The following is a 23,983-nucleotide window of genomic DNA, read 5'->3' on the forward strand; positions in this document are numbered from 1 at the left end:
ATCAGACATGTTATTTGGCAACAAACCTGACATCTATTTGCAATTGTCTAGGAAAAAAAACCCCAGCATTTCTCCTTCAGGAATGCATTTTGTTCTCTAAGATTAAAAGGTGCAGTATTTTGAAAATCATAACTCATTTCTCCTTTTATGTACTTAAAATCATTGACATTTTATCAGGAACTTCAGTAATATATTGTTATTCAAAAAGCACTGAAGTTGGGTAAGAGAGAATAGGTTTCTATTTCTTCTAACGTTCCTGTCAGTTCAAACCAGAAGGATATTTTTTTAGTTAACTTTTTACATGTCCATCAAATTTCAGAAAAAATCCCAGTCAGTAGAGAAGAAAAATCTGTTAATCTAGACTCCATAAAACCTGAAAATACTGCAAGTGAAGAAACAGACATATTTGTGCATGAAACACCTTGTCAAAACTGGGACTACCCTCTTTAAAAGAGTTTCTCACCTCGTATTTCTCCTTCCCAGCACTGTGAGCACAGAGCTGTGGCTGATCATGATTCACAGCTGAAAGCACAGGTGAGTTTCACAGGAGGTGGATGGCACTTACCAGGAGGAATAGATGCTGTGTTGGAGATCCAGCATGCTGCCAGTCCAGCACACTGGCCTTTGTCAGCTTCTGAGCCATTTAAAGCATCTGTATAGGGGTGGATTATTGGGTAGTTTATGTTTTATGGCACACAGAGCGTTTATGGGGAGTCTGTTAGAAGTGGAAAGCAGCTTTGTTTGCAGGGTTCTGTAAATGGTTTCCTCAGATACCTGCAGACTGCAAGGTGCTGCTTTCATGGGGGCTGAGCAGGGACCCTTTTCTCTCAGCTGACACCCCACAACAACATGGAAAGTGATGAATTAAAGTACTGAGAGACAATCCTGGAGCAGGGGGTGACCAGTTCATGGCTAGAGGCAGAGAGAAAACACAGGGTTTGTGTTGCTGGCAGCAAGGAATGAGGCCTGGGTGTAAAGGTAAATGCAACATGGTTTGTGTCTTGCCTTCAGAAGTACTGAACCAAGACAGGCAATTAGCCAAAATGAGAATGGACTGGGTGAAACAACTTGTTATTTGTTTATTATTCACTAACATCTGAGAGAGACTCCACAGAAACAAAATCCCTTCCTGGAGGTCTTTGCCTTGCTTAGAACTCATTACCCCAGAGACTGGAGTTATCACAGATGCTATTTTAATCCACTAAGCTGCTGTTGCTTAGCTGTGTGGCAATTCTTATACAACTCTGCTCTGCACAAAGCAAAACCTTCTCTCTCCTGGCAAGAAGTCCTTGAACTTGAAGGTTTGAATCTCTAGCGAGTCAGACTGTGGCAAAATGACTAGTCATAATAGCAGTGCAGGATAATGCCCTACATTTCCAAATTTTAGGTTTTGCTGTACTGTATTAGTGCACATCCAGCAGCTCTTGTCACCAATAATTACTATCCCACAGCAACTACACTAAAGTACCCACCAATTAACTAATTTCATTTTGACAGTTTTAGAAGCAGAAGAGGAGAAATATTGATGCCTCCCAAGCACAGTCAGCAGCTGACACACATCTTCTTTCTATCCAAAGGAGCTGCTGTCAAATGAATTGCTTAAAAAGGTATTTGAGGTGGCTCTACAGAATGCAGCAAGGATGCACTGCAGAGCCTCCTGCAAGTATTCATTCTTGGGGTGCTATTAAGATTGGTACAAATGAAAAAATACTCCTTGATGGCAAGAAATGACAACTTGAGAAAAGTAGTATTTATAGATGGGCAGTGTTTTAAAGGCTGAGTGAGTTTTTAGAATAGACATTTCTTCTAAGAAATAAAGCAAATCTTGACTTTTTCAGCAATATGCACTAAATATTTAATAAGGGATCCTGGAGCTCAGGAAGGTTTAAGACACTGTGTTAGAATATTGAACTAATAAGCTCCTCCAGAAAGCCTCTAAATACGTATAGTTAAACATTACCTAGTTTATTTTAATTATTTAACAGAGAGACTGAAGGAGGTTAATGTGACCCAGTGGACTTGTTTATGTTGAAAACTATTGCCTCTCCTCACTCAAAAATCTGCATGCTGAGCTGCATCAGAGCACAGAGCTACAAGGGAGCCGTAAGGAATAGAGGTTTACAGCTGCCTGCTAACACCAGGATGGGAGTGTTTGCACCAGGGCTGTGCCTGCACAGAGACACAGCCCATAAACAAAGTCAGGCCCATTAATTTTATTTACATCACTTGGAAAACTAATATACCTAAGTTAGAGGTATAGCTGAGAATGCCCTGGATGATGGGGGATATTGCTCGTTTCCAAAATTTGGTTTTAGAAATATGAAAATCCCCATCATTTACTCTTCACAAATCCTAATAGCTAGGGGTCCTTCTCTTTCTTCAGACTATGGGTGATACTTTATTGGATCTTCAGCCTGGTCCTCCAGCTATGACAGGAGAGAAAGTTGCCTTCACTAAGCCACAGAAAACAAAGAAATAACCCAAACCACCCTGGAAAACTCAAGTGATAGAGGATAGATGCTAAGTATTAGGGAGAGAAAACCAGCTTTGCATACAAAAAGGAGGAGATGAGGGAAAGACAACTATCCATGGCCCCCACCAGGGAAGGGAGGGAATAACCCAGTTTTAAGCAATGCCAGCTGAGACCCAGCATATTCACCTGGATATCTCTTCTTTAGAAAGACTAAAAGCTAGTCTTGCATAAGCACAAGGCTGGAGTTTCATTTTAACTGGGTATCTTCTTTATCAAAAGAAATCTTGTTCAACATTTGTTTTCATTTGTCCTTGTGAATGCCAGCACAAGCTGAGGCTTATGTTCCTTCTTGCACACGGAATGCAAAATCATCCATCTCATGCACAGCATAACCTGCCAATAATCAACATGGCTCAGCTCTGCAATGTCTCTGCTTCAGAGAAATGTTCACAGGCATCATTTTGATTCTATAAACTGATATTTTTAAATAAAGGTTGTTACAGAGTAAGGAGAAAAGCCACAGAGAGCAGAAGTCACAGGATCAGCTGGCAGAAGGGAGGAATTGGACTTCACTGTGCTAATGGAGTCACATGCACTCAGGGGGAACATAAAATGAAAATTTTGCATATGTGTTTCCCAGAAACAAAGACTCCTCTGTGCTAGAGCAATCCCATCAGCAGATCCATGCACAAAGGTCTGTGCTGCTCTACCATTGGAGATCTACTGGCTTTAAACTGCAGAATTCTGCCCAAAAGGATGGAAACCACCTAATTCAGCTTCACAAGAGACCTGCTCTGCCACCTTGGCCCTTTCTCACCACCAGCACCTTCCTGGAGGTTACAACCACGACTAATTCATTTCTAATTTTTTGTTTCTAATTCATTGCTCTGCTTGAGAGAAAGGTGTATTTTTAAACCTTCACAATCCCACAGTTATTCAATTTCCAAGACCTAAATAAGTTGGGGCTTGTGCTTTGGAGCTTTGCCCTCTAGAAAAACAAAACTTCATGAAAATTACTGATCTCACAGTAAAAACAGCCTGGTTTTCAAACAAAGCTGAGGTAAAACAATGAAAAACCTCCAAGTAACATCAACATCATCTTCAATCACCTAAAAATCTCAATACTGGGGAAATCAATGGGGCAGAAACTCATCCACACAAAAAAGAATATAATAATTAGTGATTCAAATGTTTTATCTGAGAGGAAACCCAGGGGGTACCAGAGTCTTTTCTAAGCCCAGTCCTGAAAAAAATAGCACACTTAAGTCTTAATTTTGTTGGCTTATTTTTCCTTTTCTGCAGGAATTTCATTAGTGCTTTCCTTTAAAGCTCTCCCAAAACTCGGTTATGTGCCTGGAGAGCTTTTAAAGGAAAAGCTCTTACTCATTTGGCATCTCCCTCCAGCCCCTCCTAGCTCTAATTACAAGGTACAGATTAAAAATACAAATTAGTTCTATCATTGCATCCCTGGCCTTTTGGGAAAAAAAAAAAAGGGAAAAAAACCCAAAAAACATACACAACAAAACACAAGTAAAACACCAAGGGGGGGAAAAAAATGAAGTATCCAACCTAAGGTAAAATGCTAAAGTCAAGGAGCTTGTACTGGGAGAGGGGGGAAGAAAAGCTGAAGTCCAATTTTTAAAAAATTTCAGTACAAAGCTCACATGCCTGTGGCAATCTTGCATGAGTACAAAGTTGTACAGCATGCAGGTGACATAATTAGGTCACAGGGGGCAAGGCTTCTTGGAACTATTATATAAAGAAATCCATAAAAGTTCTCAAATTACACACCTTCCAGGTTTCAAGAAGGTTCAAAACAGCAACTCTGCAAGCAACCTGGTGCAAGTCCTTCCTGGCAGTATAAAGCATTGCAGTTAAATGAACTGGCTAACTAGTTGCTTTCCATCATAATTCTCTTCTCAGCTTGCAGTTATTTATGGGATCCTGCTAAACATATTTTATAACTTTGTCATTGAACACAAAAAAAACACTGAAGAAATTAAAGGTGAGCTACTATTAGTGTTACCCTGTCATTTGAGGATGAGGAATGACATTGTTCATGTAATAAATGTGACTAATAAGAGACTTTTCAGGTGGGATTTTCAGAAGAGTCTTAAGGGAACACTGAAAAAGATGACCTTTCCTGTTAAGCATTTGCTGAAGATATCTAATGCATGATATCTGATGCATGATATCTCAGAGGGATGATACCTAATAACCAAAATCTAATGGAACAGAAACCAAGGGTAGCTGGACACTGACACCTGAGGACAGCACAGGCTGTGCTGGGAGGGATGGACCCCAGTGTCTGGGTCACAGTCTGCACTGACACAACCTCTGCTGGCCCAGCACCCTCAAAAATTACTGGGGAGTCAGTGGCAGGTGAAGGCACTGTAAAATATCATCTCTCCTGCTCCTTTAGAGCTTTCAGTCCTTCAGGGTTAAGAAGTGTTTGAAATTCAAGGTGCACACAGGGTTGCCCTTTAGGAAAGCATTGTGAAGTACAGAGTCTCACTAAACTCAGCAAACCACAGCAATCTCCTGCTCTCTGCAGCAGTCCCAGTTCCATTTACTCTGAAGCATTTCATTATTAATTCAGAACATGCTGGACTGTTGGACTGACAAATATCACAATAAGAGCAAATTGAAATGGAAAGAACTAAAGAGAAGAAATCACTTGCTCAGGACAGAAACAAGGTATTGTTCTCATCACCTGCAGCCCATCCCAACACTTGGAACAAGACACCAGCATCAGGATGAACCCATCAGCAGCCTGTCCATACCACTGTTAGAGGTGCATAAATCACCCCTTGATTAAACTGCATCATTTCATAATGAATGCACAGGACCAAATCCCAGTGCACTTCTAAGCTGTGCCCTTAAAACTTCCAAAGTTCCCTAAAAACTCCCCAGCTTCATATGGAATATTTTATGTGTCTGCCAGCTAGAGCTGTTCTGTCCTCTCCATGGATATTCCATCTTCTGTCACCTGGAGCATGCACAGCCCTCTCCCACAGGGCCAGGCACAGACCTAGATTAATAATGCTAATGAAATATCTTCCCTGGATGGCACAATTAACCCAAAACTAAGGGATCTCTTTACTTTTAAAAAAATTCTCCTTCAAAGCAATTTTTCCTTGCGGCTTTTAAGCCAACCAGATAAATCCAACAGCTGGGAGAGTCATGTAAATCAAACAGCCCCAATTTCCACAGTGCAGCATCAGATAATGCATTCAGCCAGTGCTGGTGTTGATAAGTTTGAAACAGTTTTGTGTCACTGTATCTGCAAGCAAGTTCAGAAGGAGGTGAACAAGTTGCCAAAATCTTGTTTCATCCCAGGATTAAGGGCTATAACAGAGGTCATGTCTGTACCAGCTCCAAGCTTGCATATTTTTTTTTAACCATAAAGCAATTTTCCTCACATCATTGTCTCCATATTCTTGCCTAAAACCATCATAAAGACCTGTGGCTGGGATTAAGTCTCTTCTACATATCCAAAAGGAAATACTGTGGATTTACTGTTAATAATTTAGCATTTATAGCTCTGCTGTTCCAGGGAAATAGTCTGTTTTGACCTCATATTTCCTGCTTGCAACAAACAGCACTATTCTTATTGCAACCACTTAATGACATATTCACACCCTAGTAAACACAAGTATTTTCTCCTAAACCTAGAACCACCTCCAAAGAAAGCAGGTATGATCTAAAATAAAGATTTGTACAGTCAAGGGTCTCTCTTCAACATGAGAAAGTCCCACAAAAATTAAAATTCAAGTGATAGAAACATTTTGGGTATCTAGGTAGAGCCTGAACTTCAATCAACAAAGCAGAGCTTTTTAGTTTTTAACATCTGGTCTCCTGCAACTAAATATTCAGAGTTGATGCATTTCTTTGAATTGCTCTTGGATAATGAGTAAATTCTGTATCTGACAGCGAGATGTTTTCTCTCACAGTACAGAGTCCACACAGGAATAGCTAAAAAATACAGCAGTGACACTGAGGTGAACTGCCCACACTTTCATCCTAATAGATTGTTAGCCTCGGAGCTGAGCAGGATCTCATTTAAATACTAGCACACATATAAAGTATTGCAGGTCCAAGCACTCAGCATAAAACCACGGCATCTGGTTATAAAACATTTGGTTATTATGTACCTTTATAACATAAACGTTAAACATCTCGATGCTGTACGAGATGTTGTTACAAATTTTAAGAAACATAATTTACATTTTAAATAGAATCCAAAATTCAGATAACTGCTTCTAACACGAGGAATGTGGGGCTGCTTAAGGTCGAACCTAATTACAAAGCCTGCTAAGATGAGGATCATTTTTTAAGCAACGCAAAATTAAATTATTTGTCAGCATTATCAGGCAGTAAATACCTGCCTGTTTTAATTGCTGTTGATACAGCCTAATAAAACTTGGAAAGGAAACGTTCAGGCTTAATTTCATGTCTCTTCCCAGGTCCAGATGTGCCCGAGAAGCAGCGGGCTGGGCTGGTCCTGCCTGCAGTGTCACCACACCGGGGACGTGTCCCATCCTCACTGCCCGACCTGGCCCCTGCTCCTGGGAAATCCGCAACAGCAACACACGTGCTTGGACACTGAGCAAGCTAAAGACGGAGCTGAGCCTCTCCCGGACACACAGAGGCAAATCAGAGATGAAGCGGGGAGAAAATCCGGTGGAAATGCGGGAGAGCGCGTTGCCGGTGGGAGCGCGGCAGAGCCGTGGCTGTCGCGCTGCCGCCATCCAGCGGGGAGCGGGCGGGCAGAGGATGGAGAGCGAGCCGGGGCACGGGGATGCTCCTGCTGCACCTCCGGGCAATGCCCAGCAAGGCTGAGGATTGCAGAGAAAGTAAAATAAAGCGTGAATAAGAAACTTTTGTGAGAGCCTGCTCCTTTTGCACAAAGAGGAGCAAAGAGGCACCTCCTGCCCAGACTCACTCCTGGCGCTGCCTGGGGAATCACTCCACGGGCTTGATCCACTTCCACCCTGCAGCTCTTTGGGTGTTTAAGATGCTGGAGCTGAGAGAGGAATGGTGACACAGAGTTTGTAACATGCAGGATCTTATCTATCTTATACCAGCACAAATTCCAGGTCTTCAGATCTAGAATTTCATTGCATTTACAATGCAATGTGCATTCAGCACATACCTTGCATAAACTCACTTGAAAAGCCCTACTGGCTGTTAATCTGCTGTGATAGGTATCTAAATATCTTGTTAAATCTAGCTTTAAAAGCCTCTATCTGCCTTGTTTCAGTACTTGGGAGCTCAGAATACATGTAGAGCAAAATAAGACTTTGATATTCTGCTATCTACTTATCATCTCCTCAAAGATAACAGACAGGCTAAGAATTTGTAAATGATAGCATAACATTTTCATTATCAACATCATTACTTGTGGATGATGAAGCAGAGACAGTGACAACAATTTAAAGCCAACACAAATTGTCAGGGTACAGTCTACAGGGCAATTTATGAAGAAGATAAATTCCTGATGCTAATAGGAGACTACAGAAAGACATCAATGGCACAGACTCCTCCAAATCAAGGAGAATGGGAGGGAAGCAGGGGGAAAGTTGGCTGACTTGGGACCAGGAAAGAGGAAAAGACAAAGCTTTCCTCAGCAGTTAACTGCACAATCAATGCTCTGCTCCGTGAGACTCTGAGATGCTGCTGAGACAGAGAAACAAGTGTCAGTCTCTGTATTTTTCAGACCTTCATATTTCCTGTAAAATTGCTACAAGAAACATAAAATGATCATTTATCCACTTTTAATACAACCCATCTTTAAACCCCACTACACAGAATCCTCCCAAAGAGCAGCAGTGGTGTAGCAGCCAACAAAGAAGGGGATGATGCTTTATTTTTGGTGTATGGGGGGAAACAGGTGAACTGTGACTGATAAACCACTACCTGATGATATTCAATTACATCACTGGCAGGATGGGAGAATCATAACCCACATCTCATCTGGCTTGATTATCTTGGGGTTTTTGTAACAGTTTGAAAGCCTGACATTGTATGTCAGTGTACAGCCAACCTGCCAGAAAAGCAGGGGCACAAGCAGAACTCCTCCATTCTCCAGAAAGTCCTGAGGGCTATAAAAATCACTCTATGGGAGTCACAGGAAAAGGCAGGGCTGCCCTGTGATTGCAGGCTGTACACTGCACCAGGCACCACATCAGCTTTTACAGAGACTCTGCAAGGGTATCTGCTTTGATTTACTGCCATGTGCTCAGTTCAGCTCTGTCTGAGCAAGACTACCAGCCCAGGACACTCCCAGTGATTAATTTCAGGAGAACTCATTTAGGGTAGTTGTGTTCTGTCAGTAAAGAGATATCCTTGATTTGCCTCTATGTCAAAACACAATAAATCCATTTACCTGTTAAACAAGTTAACTGAAGCATTAAAGCCCTGATCACTCACACACCCCTACAAACAAGACTTGCACAGCACCTAACATAAAGAATAAACTCAGCTTTGGACATCTCTACCATTTTACTTCTCAAATGCATCTTAAAGTTTAGCACTTGTTTGGATACAGGACCACAGGCTTAACTGAAAATGTACAATATATTATTTTATTCAAGACCTATTTATCTCCCTCTCATTTCATCATTCAGAAATTTAAATGTGATTTTTGAATTTCAATTGGCCTATCAAGTGCTCAATGACATCATGAGATCCTGTCTCCACTGAAAGGGATTTCTGCCTTTCTTCTTCTCTGAGACTCACATCCTGCTCGCTCTCTCATGCAGTCCTTTCACAAAGCAGATAGCTTAAATCATCAGATTTATGCAAAAAAGACTAAGTAACTCTCATTGCCTCAGAGAGCACTTTGCAATTGGATTTTTACACACACTCTCACCGAAGCACGGTGTTTATCCTTGTGATTTTCATACCAATTTCTTTTTATATTTAGAATTACTTTGTTTAATGCTTTATTTACAGTGTGCTATAACATCACTGATCCCTTCCCTGCTGGAGGCCAGTACAGGCTGCCCATCAGCACCTTGGTGTCACCTGTGGTCACCTGCATGAAACCAGGGTCAGCCAGTGGGTACACAACCCCTGTGCTCTCCCCTCCCTCACCTGAGACACCAGGACCCCATTTCTCCTCTCCCCATCCCCACAGCCAAGTAGCAAACCAGTTCCTAATCACCATGCTGATAGAAGAGCAGTGGCAATTAGCAAAATCCTCTCAGTACAACCATCTGCTGAGGCTGCCACAAACCAGACGTCTTCCCTCTGCTTGTCCCCTGACTGAATTCATCATTGCACAACAGGCAGTTTTCCCTTGGTCAAGGGGTGACCCTGCTAATAATATTTATCATCTAACAGATCTCAGACTGAAAGGTCATGGCATATTTCACCAAAAAAATATAGTGAGCAAAACCTAATAAATAAGAATAAATGTCTTTTCTTTGCAGTGCCTTTTGACCAACTCAGCTAACAGACTCTGGACTGAGAAATGCTGGAAATAAGTTTGGGAAGGAGCTCCCCAGTCACTCCCCAGCTCTGACAGGGGGTACCTGTGCTGGCCAGCACAGTGCAGTGATGGCATTTAAGTGGTTGTTTGCATAAATCACAGCCCAGCCACCAAGTCCCAGGCAGGATAATCTAAACCTGACCCCTGGCTCTGTTCTGCAGCTGAGACCTGTTGGCTCCCAAGACATGGAACTGTCCACCATGCACACAAGGTTTCATCCCTCATCTCCTAAATGAGAATGATCACATTTCCCTTGTAAAGCTGCTGACAAACACCTTCTATTGCTTTGGTTTGGCTGCCAGAGGAGAGATCACTGTTTATTTAGGCTGCAGGATTTGGGGGCAAAGACCCTTCTCTTTTTTGGAGGGATGATACAGAGAAAATGCTGAATCACCTTTATTCCCTGATAAACTGCTCCTTCTGCAGCTCTTTTAAATGCTGCTTTGATGCTGTTCTGGCTACAGCCAAAAGAAAAATGGAAATGATTTTGCAAAAACCCCTACTCAGGTCTTGGGTCTGATCCAGAATTCAGTCAATCCAAATCCCTTGATACCAGGGAAGGGTCAGGAAAATTCTTTCAAGTCACTGCTGGATTAGATTTGTTGCCCCAGAAGAGGACATGTTCTCAGAGTAAACTCTCTTTTCTCTCTAGCTTGGCACAAGCCATCATGTGATGCAGTCTGATAAAAGGATGTTTCATTACATTAGCATAGCAGACTTATTTGTCAGTTGCAGACTAATTATCTTGGCTCCTTGTTTGGGGACTGTGGCATCCCTTGCAGTAAATTGCATTTTGCTGAGGGCAGCAATTTTACTCAATTTCTAAAGAGTGTCAACTCAAAGTTGAGGGGTCTTTTGTATTTCCAAATAAAATATTAAAAATAGTGTGTGGTAGGGGGAGAAAATAGCCCATCTGTCACAGCATTTCTGAATGAAATATCAAACTATTGCTTTTTTCTATATAATTCAAACAACATTGAGCATAGATCTGATAATAAAACCCATTATATTGTCTCCATATTTCTGAAACCTTGGAAGAGGAACAAAGGCTGAAAAATTAACTCTATGCAAGTAAATTATTAAACTCAATTGTCAGCAGCCATTCCTAAAAACAGACAGAGTTGGACACCCAGCCAAGCAAGTGACAATCCTTGCAGAGCAATCAGACCTTCTTTTAACAACATGAATTTAGAAACACTGAAAATAAAATTATCAGCTACATTTTTTTTCCTCAGTGACACAACAGTACTAACTCTAATAGAGTGCCTGCAGAGAACAGCAAGGACCTCTTTCTGCATTCAAACTCTTTTAGATGAGAAATTTCAGTTGACTTAGGTTTGGTTGGGGGTTTTTTGGCTTTGTTTTTTCCAGCTGGAAGAATACCAGCGTCTGCTGAAAGGACTCACTGGACAGAAATCATCAGCACAGCCACAATTCACGCCAGACACTCATGCTGCTGGGGTGAGTTAAGCCAACTGACATCATATGCTCTTTTCTCCAGTTATATTCTGACTTGAATTCAGTATTTTCAATAAATTATGTTTTCTAAAGACAAATCTGACAAAATTTAGTAACAAGTGTCGGTGCTGACGCACAGTCTGCAGATCTTCCTGCTTGATCTCCTCTGAAAAGGGCTTCTCCTCAACATGGCAAGTCAGGAGAGATTTTGTGTCCCTTTCAGAGACAATCCAGGGGCACCACAAACAAGGAAGATCAGTGTCTGCTCCCTATCAGCCTTATTTCTTGTTATGCAGAAGGAAGACTCCTGGGAAAAGAATGGAAGCTGTAGAAGATGGGATATACGCAGCACAAAAGATACTTTAAGGATTTACACCCAATCTGAAAAGAAAATGAACCCAAAAGTTGGGGTCATTTATGAAATATACACCTCAGTACCTTTTGATTTTTGCTTTGCAATCATAATTTTGTTTTTGCCATTAGGCAAAACCGGCCAATGTGATGCAACACCCTACAAACTGCTGTTAACACACTTCTGGTCTGCTAAACACAGAGCCTGCCATTCCACCCCAGCTAATCTGTGACTGTTTGTGAAAAAAAAAAAAGACATCAAAATGAATCTGTTTATTTCAAAATATTCACTGCATCTTAAGATGCTACTTGAAGGAAACACAGGATGCACACAGGAAATAAAGCTAAGAGAAATCTTGCCTCACACTTACCTGGTTGTTATTTCTCAAAATAACAACATAAATCAGAAAACTAGTGACCATTCATGGACTGCAAGGCATATGGATGATACCCATCAGGAGAAAAAATAGGTGGAAATAAAGAAAGGAAATAAATAAATAAAGGCCAAACACTAAGCAACAGGACTGGTGATCCTAGAATTTTCCACTCATAACTTCTGGCATTTCTGGAGGTATTGTTAAAGATTGCCACCCTGGAAGATAATGAATGTCAGGTGTAGCTTCCATCTCCAGTGTGACGAGGAGAGATTACCCTGCTGAAGCCTACAAGACATCTTTAATCTCCTGACTTAGAATCCATTGTCTGCTATCAGTTGTCACTCCCCTAAGGAATGCAAGAATGCTGCCAAACACTGAAAAACAGCTGCAGCAAAGGGCTACCAGCAGCAATCCCAAGGTGCTCTGCCAACAAAACACTTAAATGTTAGTAAAAAAAAAAAATTCCATCTCCAGCTTCTTTCATTATTAATTAAAGGTTTTCTGGTTTCCAAGAAGAAGTGCTTGCTCAAAGATGTCCTTGAAACCAGGCATATCAGCACCACAAACTTTCAGAGTTTAAGTTGAGGGGCAGCTCTCTGGAGGGGAGAGCACTGTGCTTGGCACCAGAGCAGAGCTGGGCACTCCTTGGAGTGGGAGTGGAGCAGGCACAGGTGGGGCACTGTCACCCTGGTTTTTTGAGATTCTCTAAGCCTTCTGATGTTGACATTCTTGTAGCAAACTTTCTCACAAACTTTCTGTAAACAACTCATTGTTTTGCATTCCTTTATGGAAGAGGAGAGAGTTGATGGACTGTTGGTTAAACCAGTGTCAGTGGAGAGGTGTCACTGTCACCCTCCAATCCACTGTCACCTTTGTAAAACTATAAATGTTGGAGTCAGAAAATAAACTGCCTTTTTTTCTTCTTCACCCTGAGAGCGGTGTGTGCGCGTGTCCTTTTGTGTCCCACAGCGACAGGGCACGCCTGATGCTACAAGCCAAGGGTGACAACAGATCTCCTGCTCTTAAATACAAGGTGAATATTCTGTTCCCACCCACAGCCAGGTGGGCAAATTAAAGCCAGCAGGGAGAGCCAGCCCTCCCCAGGCAGCCTCTGAACCACCCTTCATCAGGCAGCACAGACAAGGACAGACAGCCTAAATCACCAGAAACTGCTGCCCATTTCCATGGGCATTAATTCCAGCCTGGGCAGCCACCCATTTGGGATGAAAGCCTTACAATTACACGGAAATGGGACTGTAATTTTGGGGCAGGCTCTGCCCTGCTGTCACAGTCAATGGAACTGGAAGGCTGTGGCAATGCCCAGCCAGCGAACACAGACCTGGGGATCAATAGAAGAACAGACCCTAAAACAGTTTCCATCCTTCAAAACAGCAGTGATTTGCCAATGCTGAATGCTGTGAGTGACTGGCTTTAGCTTTAATAAAATCATAACAATGAAGTTTAACTTTTCTGCCAAGACATATCCGGAGTGGGCTGGAAACTAAATCACAGAAGAATCAAACTCCCACTTCAGTGGGGTCAGGACTTCATCTTAGGCAGGTCTTTTAATCATTTCAGAGCAGGGAACATGATGCAAGTCCTTTACATCTCAATCTTTTGCCTTCATCACTCTGGCATCCATCCTCCCAAGGACTCAGCAGGCTGACCTCCATGGAAACCCAGAACAGAGCTTTTTGTTGCATCACTTCACTCAAGTGAACACCAAGGGCAAGATCTTTTCCATTCTACTTGTGGATTTACACTTATCCAACCATTTCTGTCTCACACTAGCGCAAGACAATCCATTTGCAATGTAATATTTTTTTTCTGTTATCAGATCTAAGTTTGGGAGAAGTAGATTTGAAAGAAAAGACACAGAGTAAAGAAAGCTTTCCTGGTTAGAATTTTGGTCAATGGAATATAAAGATTATCATTTACAGCAGGTGGCAGCTATGTAAAAATAAAAAATGACGGTGTCAATGTAAAATGACAATATTTTCACAAGCTTGCCCCTATGGCTTTAAAATAAGGTCACTTTGATACTGCAGGAAAGAGCTTGGTATCAGCCTCCTGCTCTACAGTTTGACAAACTGGGCTTGACCATTTGTATAAAATGAGACTCTCTCTTTTTTATTACAGAATTTCCCTCCTACTTTTGAAACAATGACATTTGAAACACAAACGTGCACATTTACCAGTTGGTCTGTGATTCTCCCCTTCCCACCCCTCAGCTCCCAGGAAACACAAATATTTGCACATGCAATCACATTCCACACAGACAAAGTGTGCATTCTTGGAAAATGACACCAGCAGCTACATTTGACCCTATACAAGGGTAAATCAACACTGAATTGTTACTTACTGGTAACAGAGCTATGCATCTAATCTGAAGTCATTGTCAAAGTCTGCCATATGTATCAAAAGCTTTCATTATTATTTAGAAAAAAAATTAAAGGAAAATAAATATTTCTTATGCTTTTTTCTCCTCAAAAACAAGTACACCAGCAAACTTCACACAGAGAATTCTGCTCCTTTTTGTCTTAAAGGGAACCTATTTCTCAAGTGAATTGCCTTCCCTACCTTATTACTCGAAGAGATTACAGTCAGGGCTGTATATTGTAGCTACCCTGTGTTTAGAAGCTGGGTAATAAACCACATAAATAGCACACTGAATAAAACATTAAGACATAAAAGGAGTTAAATAGAACAAAGGGCTAAAGCTTACTGTGCAGTAACCACGTCTGACCCGTGGAAATACAAAGGGCTCGTAATTCTAGTTAGCAAAATGCAGAGGTGGGATTTAAATCAGGAGGAAGGCGGCGGTGGCTGAGTGCTGGAGCTCCTTCCACAGCCTTGCAGGGCCCTCTGCTGGAAACAGGAATCCATCTCATGCTGCCCAACAGCACTGCCAGGAAAAATGATGCTCCAACCCCAAAACAAAGGGAGAACTAGCAGCATGGGTTTTCCCTGTTTTCTTAAAAGCGGCAATATTTCTAATATAAAGCTGCATTTTTCAGCTCTCCTTTAAGAAGATTAAATCCTGGAGCCCGTGTAAGTAAGGAATTTTTTCTCTGACTTCAGTGGGGACAGAGTCTGTCTATAAAGACCTAATAGTAGAGAAAAGGAGTCCTTAAAGTGGTGGGAAAGTGCAGTAATGTGGAACATTCTGCCCAAAATTAGACCCTTCAGCAAAGCTGGAAGCATTGCATGTGAGCATCACCACATAAAACAGTCTCAAAAAAGCCAGGCTGCAGCAGTAATGCATGGCAGAAACTGCTCAGCTGGCTGTGCCAGCTCAGGGTCTGCAGGGCCAGCCCTCACACGAGCTGACCTGACAAAATGTCTTTTCAATGCTTCTTCATTTGTGACTTTGAGCAGTGAGGTGGAAACAAACCTTTTCTGGTACTAAATGTATGCTGCTTCATCCAGAACAGCATGGAATTGATCATTATATTGGTATTAGGTACTCAAGAGCCTGAAATACTGCCCATTTTTTAAAAAACAAAGAAGTAAAATTGGTGCTTATGCTTCCCTTAGCTATTGTCAGGGCAAAGGAGAAACTCTTCAGCAAGGTATTCACAGCAACAAAGTCAGATGAACATTCTCATGTTTCTTCTCCACACAGAAATACAAGGAGGCTGCTAAAATAATCTGCACCAGCAGCATCTTCAATGATCTAATGGTTATGAGAGGGAAAATTCCTCCTCTGCCTTTTGCCTCTGTCAGTCAAGGCAATTACTGTTCCCATGAAAAACAGGCTGCAGTCTCCAGGCTGAGTTCCAGATCCAAACTGCTCCAAAGCAAGGCAGGACTGGCTTGCAGGATTGAACATCTTTCCTCTGACAGGTATTTCAGGTGAATATTTCACAGGGCAAAAGAAGAACCAGGTCTGTCTTACACTTCATTACAGGGAAGAGCCTCCATTGCCAAAGGGATTTCTCAATGCCATTCTCTCCCACTTTTCAGGGGCAGGATGGTTGTTGGGTCTATAGGATCCAATCTCTATCCCTACCTGAATGGGACAGACAGCTGCTAAATGTGATTTTTTCAGGCACCATCTAGCATGACCTAGGTCAATAACTGTCTTTTCCCAGATTGGGTTCCTTTCAAATGGCAGCATTTTGAAAAGAAGAAGTCAATTCCCACTTTTCATCTTAAATTCTCTTGTCTGCTCTTAGTTCATAAAGTTTCTTAGCTGTAGTGAGTACACACTTATTTAAAGGTGCTGATGATGTCAAGTAAATAATTTGAAACACACTGTTAGGAGTAGACACAACCTGTTCTCAAACACCAGCTCCTCTCAAAGCATCCCAGGCTGGGCCCCTGATGCCTCCCAGCTCAGCAGGACCTGTCAGGGGACAGCTGCTGGACCTAAAGGACAAAGCCTTTGCTGAGCCCAAGGCTTGGATTCATCCCTCTGATGTGCTTCAGGACATTTCACTTTGAAAAACGGGAATGCTGCCTATTGACTGCAAAAATTTTATCTCAATTGCTATCCAAGAACACGCTAATTTGTATGAAATAAATGAGGCTAATTATTTGCTTTCCACAAAACAGGCTCTGCTAAAAGCTCTGAATTATTTGTTTTCCTGATGAACAAGGCAGCACCTTGCTCACATAATAGATTCCATCAGAGATTTGATTATCCATTAGAAGGTCAATCTGTGTGTTGTGCCAGGCAGCAAAGATAAGATGGGGCTGGGAAATGCAGGGCCCTTGAGAACAGACCCCTAAACCCTCTGTGGTGCCAAGAGTCAGATTCAGGGAGCTGGAGAATCAAAAATGGGATCACTGCTTCATCTACCACATGGAGTCAAAGAGGGATGGGGGTCATTTCAGTGCACAAAGGAGGGAAATTCACACTTGGGGAAGAACAGGACACCACAGTCTAACAAGGTGCATGAAGGCTCCAGCTTCAAGAGGGTCCATTTGAAAAACAGCTCCACAGTGGGACCAAGCTATTGATGAGGAACAGAACCTTCTTGTAGCTCACTAGAGAAATCACAGCACAAAAATCTGCCTGAAGTCAAGTAACTTGACTGTGTTTGTGGTACCTCTTTGATAGGGTGGAAAGAATTCCACGTGTCAATTTTAGGTATGCTCTCAAGCATTCTGGAATTTTATGTAAAAAATATTGCCATGATTCACATAATACAGTGTGCTCATCGTACAAACTCACAACACAAGATCACTGCTGCCTTGTTACAGGTATTTCCCTCAGGTACACAGGCAAAGTGCATCTTGAAAGGACAAAAATAACATTTCTTCTGACATGAACCACTCCCCAAATGACAAATCTGCAGAAGGCTCCTCTCCAGGTTTGTCTGCAGAGTCAGCTCTGGAATGCTCTGCTATCAACTTGTGACTGTGCACAGACCCCCTTCCTCATGGAAGGGACACAACTAATTCCCAGAGCAAAGCAGCAACGTGGGTCATCCTCCACCACTGCATTCACTCCTCAGGCTTTTGCCTCCCAATGCAGTGACTCTCCACAAACTGTGGCTGTATTTTATAGCAAACACAAGTGCTGCACAGCCAGGGAAAGCAGAGCTGGCGATGGGGGAAGGCAAGGAGGAGGTTTTGTAGCTCCCAGAGGCACAGCAGCTACGTGCAGGTCAGTCAGTCCTGCTTGCAAGTTCTGGAGATATTTTGGTGAGCACAGGAGGAGCCTTCAGCTCCTGCCTAGACAGCCACTGGAAGGAGCCAGGAAAGAGATCAATAGTTTGTCTCTTCTGGAGGATGGAGCCTCTACCAAATGCATCCTCACTTCCCAGCCCTGAGGGCAGTGGATGCTAACATTAGACCTGGACCCACAGGAGTCTGGCTTGGAGCTAAGAACATTGCATATGGATTTGAGGAGTAACACCTGATTTAAGAACAGGGCCACATCACAAAGGGTAGCACTTGCAGAAATCCCCAAACCAGCATGAAACTGATTGAGAACAGACCCATGGTGGGGTTTGCAGCCAGACTTTTGATATCTCCTGAAGAGCAGCACTGACAGGGGGTGTTTTGTTACCTTACCTCTCTCTCTAGTGGGATCAAAGGTGGCACAGCCTTAACACAGCTAGCCCATTCTGTTTAGGACTTGCACAGATCCCTTCACATTAGCACTGGCACATTCCTCTTTCTGCCTTCAAGCTGATGTCTGCATGATCCTACCAGAGATGTTGCTACAAAAATCCAGGCTGGAAGTCAACCCAGCTCATTCTGAGCTTTTCCTGGCATTTATAATATGATAACACATCGTGCCTGGTAGGGATTTCCCTACTACAATAGTGCACCCCCTTAAATGCAAGATCTTTGTTTTCCTCATTATGCCAGTTAGGAAAAGGAGGAGAGTATCAGAGGCTGATCTAAGCACAGGTCAGAATTGGTGTCAGTCAGTGAAAGAACTGCCTAACATGAGTCTGAGGGCTTCGATTTATTGCCCACCACTGCTGTAAAGTCAGTTGATAACAACAGGATTAAGAGGGTGAAGATAAAGATACATTTCAGAATGTTTTTGGATAAGGATAGAGCAAAATGACACAAACAGATGCCAAAGACCTAGCAGTCATGAAGTCACTCCAAAAACCTCCTGGTGAGCTCCAGTACATAAATAACTCGAGAAAAGCCATGAAAATTTACAATAACTCTCTTTTTTTTTCCCCTTGTTGGTGGTGTATTTTTAACCTATCGCACTGATTATAACATGCTGTCAACAGCCTCATCAATTATCCATTGCTAGAAAGTGGGCTCTAGCATGCTGCAAGTGGTATTAATTGGTCTCAGTAGCACATAATGAGTTTAAAAGCTCCTACCTGTGTGCCCCCGGGGATGGTGACTAGAGGCGGACAACAATTTACAGCAGACCATTAACACATAGAGCAGAAAGAGCCAGTCAGACAGAAGCATTGATTTGGCACAGAATCTCATCCTGGAGGCAGAAAAGGAAGCAGTTGAGTGAAAGAACAATGCAAGTAGGGAATAACATAAAAACAACGTGGGGAAGGAAAAGCTGAAGAATAACTGATGTGGGTTATTGCAAGGCAAACTCACAAAATCATGTTCATTACTGGGTTGGGATCAATTCTTTGTTAAGGACATTTTATAATTAGAAGCAATGTCTATCACACATCCCACTACCCACAAACACCTGTTTATAATAACACATTATGAGTGCCATGCAGTTCTATCAATCTGAGATAAGGGATGGGTTCTTTTGTCTTTTATCAAGATCCAGCCACATTCAAATTTAAACATACACATTTATGAGTTGTGCTACTATTTTTAAATTGCACCTCCCCCAATGACAGAAAAAAAAATAGCATTTTTACTTAACACTTCTCAGGACATATTTACTAAATAAATATATAAGATAATAATTTACTGTAATAAATATATAATTTACTGTAGCCTTGCACAGTTCTGGGCTGGGTCTCCCAAACACACAATATCTGGGAGGTTTCCTGGAGATCACCTGGTTTACTGAGGGTAAAACATTCATGAAGCAGCACCTCAGTCAAACATGCAAGGACTCCCTTCTCTGGCAGGGTGTTGGAAACTGCATTTCAGAAAACATTTGCTCTAAAGAAGGTGTTGTTGCTCTTATTCATGTTATTCTTAGAACTAAGATCCCAAATCCTCCATCGTTATTCTGTAAATATGTAGAATTAAATCCCTCAATAGCTTATGTTATGCCATTCATCATATAGAAAGGGAATCTAATCATCTTTTTAAACTGAGTTATGATGATTTATTGCTTGCATGATACATAAATGGGCGTTATGTACTTGAACCCTTAGATACTGTGTTCCACAATTTCAGCAAATTCTGCAAGCAGGAATACATCAAATTAATTAAAGGCAATTTATAGATTTGCATAAATTGAAGCAAATACTGTTTTCATGGCAGTGACGTTAGTCTGCAGTTAATCAGCACACTGGGATTTGGGCAAGCCTATCACAAATTTATTTGCACCAAAAGGTCCTTTGGGAACTGCTTTTCCTCTGCAGATTCCAGTTCTGAGTCTTTTCTAAAACAAAATTATCTGTATATCTTGAAAATACCTAAGACTAGTCAGCTAATCCAACGTTCAAGTGCTAAAGAAACAAATTTAAAAAAGAAATCCCAAGCAACACATGCCTTAGACAGCTCTGCTCTCACAACCAGGTGACACACTTGGATGTTATTTAAATTTGGTAAACATCTACCAACGAAACCAAAACATAGGCCATGTTTTCTCACTTAAAATTGCTCACACAATTTTCCTTTTCACACCTTGCAGAACAATATTTTTTTCTCAAATTGCAAATGTTGATAAAGCCCAAACACATAAAAAATGCGCTTATTAATATCAAAAGTTAAGAGACCAGAAGCCTGCTGCATGTAAATATATTTTAGCAAGAAATTCTGGTTTACACTGTAGAAATAAATACATTGGTGCAAACCCCAGCACCTTCAGCCTACAATTTTTTTTTAATTACATAAATATTGCAAAAAAAACCAGCTCACCATGTCTACAGATTTCAGAGAATGAATATTATATGTAAAGAAGCCACACTTTAAGCACTGATTTGGCAAGAGGGTACCTTTTCTGGCTTTTAGATGCTCTGTTTTGAGCCCAATATGTTTCCACACTGAATACAGGAACAAACACCTTGCTGGCCTTTTGCAGCTGTAAACTGTACCTTCTGTGAGCATCAGTCAAGCCCAGAAGATAAAGACATCACTGCTCCTCACCCACCCAACAAGTGCCCTCTTCTGGAGCTCTCCCAGGCTGATTCAGAGCAGCTGAACCAAATTCACCTCTTGCATGCAGCTGAACCCATAATGTCACTGCAGCTAATGGCATTGAGTCACTGTGAAACCAGCATAAATGTCACTCTTGCTGTTGGTCCAGTATTAGCCTAAGAAATCTGCCTGGGAAGTTCTAAAATCAGTGTACCATTTCAGATTTTGGTCATCCAAATCTTTCCCAGGTGACTGAACCCTTTTTTTGTTTGTATTTTTAGGAGAGAGCTGAATTTAACCTTAGCTTTCTTGGCCTCTCCATGAGAAGCACACAGGCTACAGCTCATGAATAGGATGTTATCATCTGCTCAGCTTCCAGCCCCATCCCTCTGTGGCTCTCAATGCAAACACTCAGATCTGATCCAGGCACCAGCCCAGCTCTGGTGTTGCTCAGATGGATCACCACGAAGACACAAACCTTCCTCCAGGTTTAATTCCTGTGGAATTAAACACCCCAGCTCAGGCACTCTGGAGATACCATTTCTGGAGGGAGGTGGTGTCAGGGGCAGGTGTGATGATGGACAGGTCCCAAATCATGCATCCCATGCTCAACAGCTGCTGTTCCAGCACTTTAGTGGACCTGGGTGCTCCCACCACTCCCAGTGCAGCAGCAGAACCGGTCCCAGTGGAAGTGGTCTTGTACTGACCTATTTTCAAAAGTTTCCCCCAGCTGAGTTTGACTCTTTTGAGACATTAAACAAGGAATGTGAAACCAGGGCTCATCAGGTTAACAGGGTAACCTCAGCCCTGAGTAAGAACATTCAATTCCAGGAATAAATCACCCGGAATTGAATCCAGTGTATCACCACAAAGCATCCACTTGGTCATATCCAAACTGAAAGGCTGCTAAAAGCATCCAGTACCATCCAAAGGACGCATCTGCAGGCTTTAGTCTGCCTTGCAGGTAGACAGGACACAAGTTTTCAGCCTGCTAATGTAAAGAAATACAAGAGGATCTTTGAAAAGGCAGAGAAAAAATGAAATTTGGCAGACAGATGCAGCAAGGGGTGCTGAGCCCTTCAGCGTCAGTGGGCTGCTGCTTTCAGAAATGTCAAGCCTTCATCCTCTATTGGATTCAAGTGGATATTGTTGCTAACCAGAACAGAGAATCTTCAGTGTCATTTGAAAGATAGAAAGTGCTCTTACCTTGGGGACTTTGCAAGAATTTTGTTCCAGTCAAACACAATTATTTCAGTGTGTTTTTCATAGTTATTCCAGATTCCCATTTGCAGCAGCAAATAAGCCTTTCTGCATCTCAGAATTTTTTCCTTCACTTCGGGGACCTAGAAAGAAAGCCACATTACACTGCAATTAACGTCTGCAAAGGTGCTGTAAAATACATCTTTGTTACCAAAATCTTAGTTTCACAGTGCCATCTACAGTGCAATCCGGGGGGAAAGGCGGCAGGTTTATTTCTCTTTTCTCTCTGAGAGCACAGAGAAGCCGTGGTGAGGCAGCTCTGAGGTGTCACTACATTAACCAAAGGCAGATTTGCTGTACAGGGGGCTGCAAACAGCGTGAGCAGCTCTCTGGGGTCTCACCACCACATGCCCTCTCTCCACCAGCTGCTGGGAAAGCTGAAAGGTCTAAGGCTGCACCACAGTGCAAACACATTTCCACAGGGTTCCATGTCCAACAGTTTGAAGCAGAGATTATTAAAGATACTGGGGAAAATCTGTCGCTGTCTTCACCAAGATTTGGCCCAGGCCCTGGAGCCCCCAGGAGAGCATCTGGAATTTGTATTATTGATTGCAGCCTCTGACCCTGCTGCTTCTCCTGGCTTCCAGCATCACCTCTCACACCACCCAGCCCACCTACACCTGCAGCCCACCTGGTAAGCTCTAAAATCAGTGTACCATTTCAGATTTTGGTCATCCAAATTTTTTTTTAATTTTTTTTTTTTTTTTTTTAGGAGAGAGCTGAATTTAACCTCAGTTTTCTTGGCCTCTCCATGAGAAACACACAGGCTACAGCTCATGCTGTAACCCAGGAGTTACACTTTGAAATCTCCACATGGAAGCACTTTTACAGCAGCTCTGACACGTGTTCTGCAGAATGAGGAGCTCAAACACTCCATTTTATAGACACTCAGGCCTCTTTGCCTTTGCTGTTTATATTTGTTCTCTCACTTCCATCCCTGGGCACAACTTGACCTTCTGCTACTGAAAACATGACATAGAGCAATTTGTGAGAGTAATAATAATGTGGTCTTCACCTAGACAGCAATCACCACAACCTTTTCTTATCTTACCCACCATTCTTTTCATTCCACTGCTCCTTTGATCAATTAGAAATTTGCTTTTAAGAAACACAAAATTTCCAGCACCACACTGGAGGACAGAGCCTGTCTGGGGTCATAAAAGCACACAGGCATCTTTCAGAGCTCAGGACAGGAAAGCCCCTGGCTCAACACACTCATGGAATCACAGAAACTTCCAGTCCCAGGCTGGAAGGGACCTTAAAGCTCACCTTGTTCCAAACCATGGGCAAGGACACCTTCCACTGGAGCAGGCTGCTCAAAGCCCCATCCAACCTGGCCCTAACAGCTCCTTTTTGTCCAGAGTGCCATGAGGAAATAGAGTAATTGCTGGAATTAAAGAGGTGCCAGGCTAGCAATCTATAATTAATCACATTTTGCTCTCTTCGCTTTCCAAGGTGGAGTTCCAGGGTGAGCCAAAATTATCAGTTCTATCAAATCAGCACTGGGTATCAAAACAAAATGTGGGCAAAGAGTTTTCTTTAGAAAAAGCACTACCATCCTGCATTCATTCTTTCTTCCACAAATACACATAAAATAAAAAATAAAAATAAAACAACAGTGTGCCTCAAAAGACCTATTGAAAGAAGCAAAGAAACAGGATTTTCAATAGAGCATTGACTGACTGAAATGGTTATGTGGTACATTTTTACCCATTTCATAATAGGACAGGTAGATAAATACCTTCTTACAGTGCTCTTGTAGAAATCAATACTGCAATCCACTAACTTGGTTTTAGTGCTTATCTGTTCCATAATTTTTATTAGAGAGGAAAATAAAGCCCTGTGCAGATGCAT

The 23,983-nt window shown here is 42.1% G+C and overlaps 1 protein-coding gene across 1 annotated transcript in view; it reads right to left on the minus strand.

Annotated features, from left to right (window-relative positions):
• Window positions 1-22,155, minus strand: part of TAFA4 (TAFA chemokine like family member 4) — a gene marked incomplete at both ends in the record, with an annotated part of 40,978 nt that extends 18,823 nt beyond the window's left edge. Inside the window, 2 exons of the mRNA XM_084214563.1 lie at window positions 18,958-19,073; window positions 22,076-22,155. Of these exons, the coding sequence (XP_084070689.1) occupies window positions 18,958-19,073; window positions 22,076-22,155 (196 nt within the window). The remainder of the gene's footprint in view (window positions 1-18,957; window positions 19,074-22,075) is intronic.
• Between the last annotated feature and the right edge of the window lie 1,828 nt (window positions 22,156-23,983).

This window comes from Fringilla coelebs (genome assembly GCF_963513975.1).
Source record: "Fringilla coelebs genome assembly, chromosome: 13".
Lineage (NCBI taxonomy): Eukaryota > Metazoa > Chordata > Aves > Passeriformes > Fringillidae > Fringilla > Fringilla coelebs.